At 38.5% G+C, this 3,258-nt stretch overlaps 1 protein-coding gene across 3 annotated transcripts in view; it reads right to left on the bottom strand.

The window, feature by feature from the left end:
• Positions 1-767: 767 nt before the first annotated feature.
• Positions 768-3,258, bottom strand: part of LOC106877698 (lysM and putative peptidoglycan-binding domain-containing protein 2) — a 55,377-nt gene continuing 52,886 nt past the window's right edge. For all 3 annotated transcript variants that reach the window (XM_052977630.1, XM_052977632.1, XM_052977631.1), the window contains exon 3: positions 768-1,325. In XM_052977630.1, coding sequence (XP_052833590.1) covers positions 1,055-1,325 — 271 coding nt within the window. In that variant the 3' untranslated portion in view covers positions 768-1,054. The remainder of the gene's footprint in view (positions 1,326-3,258) is intronic.

The raw sequence follows: 3,258 nt of genomic DNA, 5'->3' as shown, positions 1-3,258 counted from the left end.
TATCAAGCAACTCAATACTTGACCAGTACCTTATTTCACTGACCACTTCCAACCATCATCATCATCGTCATCGTCATCATTTAACGTCCGCTCTCCATGCTGGCATAGGTTTGATGGTTTGAGTGGCGCTGATGAGCCAGAGAGCTCTACCGAGTTCAAGTCTGACTTGGTATGGTTTCTACAGCTGGATGCTCTTCCTAACACCAACCACGCCAGGAGTGTAATGGATGTTTTTTTTTTTTGTCTTTTTTTACGTGCTGGTGGCACGGGTGCCATTTACATGACACCAGCAAACAACCACTAAAGAAAATAAAAATGATTAGGAGAGCTTTTGACGGCGAGATTTGAATTTGGAATCCACAAATAAATAGGACAAGAAATTTTGTCTGTCTGATACTGAAATGATTCTGTCTTATCAATCACTCTTGGTCATTTCTAACGCAGGTATGGAGCCTGGGGGGGGGGGAACAAAAAAGAAATTGTAGAGCTGGTGGTAGTGGTGATGGTGAGTGGAGGGATGAAGAAGAAGAAGAAAGAAGTAAAGTGTACAGTTGATGCTAAACTGGCCACCTCCGTCCCACTACTATTTCTTAACTGGTTCTTTAGCTTTATCAAATTGTCCCTCCCAGGGACAAAAAAAAACAAAAAAAAACGAAACAAAACAAAAAAATAAAATAAAATTATAAAACTGGGATTAGCCTCTGCGGGATATTTGTACACTCAGAACAAAGCCAGTATTTGACAAAAAAAAAACAAAAAAACCCCGCAAAGGTAGCAGCATTTCATTCACTGTTCTTCTAACAAATATGTCCAATCCTCCTCTATTAATAACAACAATAATAAAAAATAATAAATATTATTCAAAACAACTTTGCACAATGGAAAAGGGGGGATTGTACCATAGCCAATGACAGATATACAGTTATACAGTGGCATGGTTGATGGTTAGTTCAAATCCAAAATTCAGGGACCAAAAAAAAAATAAATAAATAAAATACAATTAAAAAAAAGGTGGGGGTGTAATAAATCAAAGAATTATGAATTCCTAAAAGAATCAAAGCTGGAACAGTTCGTTGTTTGTTTGCTCGGACTTCTGGAGGCTGGATTTTACTTGTTTTGTTCGTGAGCGGATCACTAGGACCGGAGAGGAGTTGTTGTCAAAACTGATGCTTTTGGGGAGCAGCTTGCCTGCAGATGTGTTCTGGGAGCAGCCCGTTTGTGACTGCGATGGAAGGGCTGTGTTGTTGTTGCTTGCAGTATTGTCGTCGCTGCTGTGACACTCATGCAACGGGGAATGCTTGGCTGTCCAACAGACATTCTGTAAACTGCAAGTAGAGAAGAAGAAAAGGATGTTATGATTGTGGAGGTGGAGGGATGAATGATTCTTAATTTGATTAATTAATTTTCTGAGAGCCTGAGCCAGGAGTGTAGCCAGCCCACTTATGCGTACCTTTCCTTCATTGGACACTAAACTCCGCTTGTGAAGACCTGCAATAATGTTTTCCTCTCAAACCCTCTTTTATGGGGCCAAAGAGATGATAGCCTGAAGGCGCTAAATCTGGTGAGTGTGGAGGTAGTGAAGAAGTGGCTCAAAGAACAGTCAACAGAATTTTACGGGGCAGGGATACATGCTCTCATTCGAAGGTGGAACATTGCTATTGAGAGAAACGGTGACTATGTTGAGAAGTAGGGATGTGATCCACAGAGGACCAGCTTCATTTTGATGTATGATACAGGTTCCTGTGTTGGTAATTATACCTGTCCTAAACAAAATGGCATTACTTTTTGACTCAGCCTTGTATATATATTGATAGATGGGTTTAAAGCCAGAGAGACGGAGAAAAAGGTACACATATAGATAGACACACAGATTCGCCATGATAGATCGCTAGCCCTTCCTAATGCCAACCACTCCAAGAGTGTAACGTTTGCTCTTTATGTGCCGCCAGAATGGGTGCCAGTTAGGTGACACAACCATCAGCCACAACTACGATTTCACTTAGCTTGATGTGTCTTCTCAAGGTCTGAAAATGAAATGAATAAATGCAATGGTCACAGGTGGAATGCCTTTGGTTACATACCCGCATGATCAGTACTGACCCAAAACTAAATGGCGACGACGACGACGACTACTACCACCACAGCAGTTCCCCAACAGTTCGTACGCCTACTCTTGTAAACTGTAGACACAAAACAACATCTCCCCGACCTCTTTCACTATCAGACTGCATTGTATAGAAGAAAGTGGGATGACCATCAAGTTCTATCTCGTTGACATGGTCTAGACTGGCAGACATACAATGGAAATACTTATCTTTGAATGCATACATACACACACACACATGCATATATGTAGAGATAGAGAGACAGATATATACAATCTATGCATATATAAACACGCACATACATATGTGCAGAAATATGTATAAATATATACATATAATGTATGCAAATATATATATATATATATATATATATATATATATATATATACATATATATATATTTATATAAGGGCATTACTATACAGGAATGCCTCACGCTAAGAGGAACTCTAAGGTCAATGAGTTTATTATGGTAGTTTGACCTTTGAGTCCCTCTTAGTGTGAGGCATTCATGTATAGTAATGCCCTTATATAAATAAATATATTTTGGGGAACAAATGATGGATTTTTCTCTTATAAGGTTTTTTCACGCTAGCTACTTGATAAATTCTTATAAAAGACTTTATCCTATTATTAAATTAATGATATATATATATATATCTGTAAAAATATGTGACACTTATTCGGTAGCCATGACAAAACTCAGAGTTTCAGATGCCGGGGTGGGAACCCACGCCAACATCTCTTCAGTTTTCACAGGAATTTTCAATGGCCAGATAACTGAAGAGATGTTGGCGTGGGTTCCCAGCCCAGCATCTGAAACTGGGAGTTTTATCATGGCTACCGAATAAGTGTCACATATTTTTACAGATAAATTCCTCTATTTATATAATATCAAGGTCTCTTTCTTTCTTTTGTTGTCTTTTCTATCAAGATATACATATATATATATATATAATAATGAAGGTAGATAGATACATAAATATACATATTTACATGTATGCGTATAAATATATATATATACATACACATACATAGCGGTATTTCGTCTGCCCGCTACGTTCTGAGTTCAAATTCCACCGAGGTCGACTTTGCCTTTCATCCTTTCGGGGTCGATTAAATAAGTACCAGTTACGCACTGGGGTCGATATAA

This window comes from Octopus bimaculoides, chromosome 28 (genome assembly GCF_001194135.2).
Source record: "Octopus bimaculoides isolate UCB-OBI-ISO-001 chromosome 28, ASM119413v2, whole genome shotgun sequence".
Taxonomy (NCBI): domain Eukaryota; kingdom Metazoa; phylum Mollusca; class Cephalopoda; order Octopoda; family Octopodidae; genus Octopus; species Octopus bimaculoides.
This window is presented reverse-complemented; position numbering and strand designations above follow the sequence as displayed.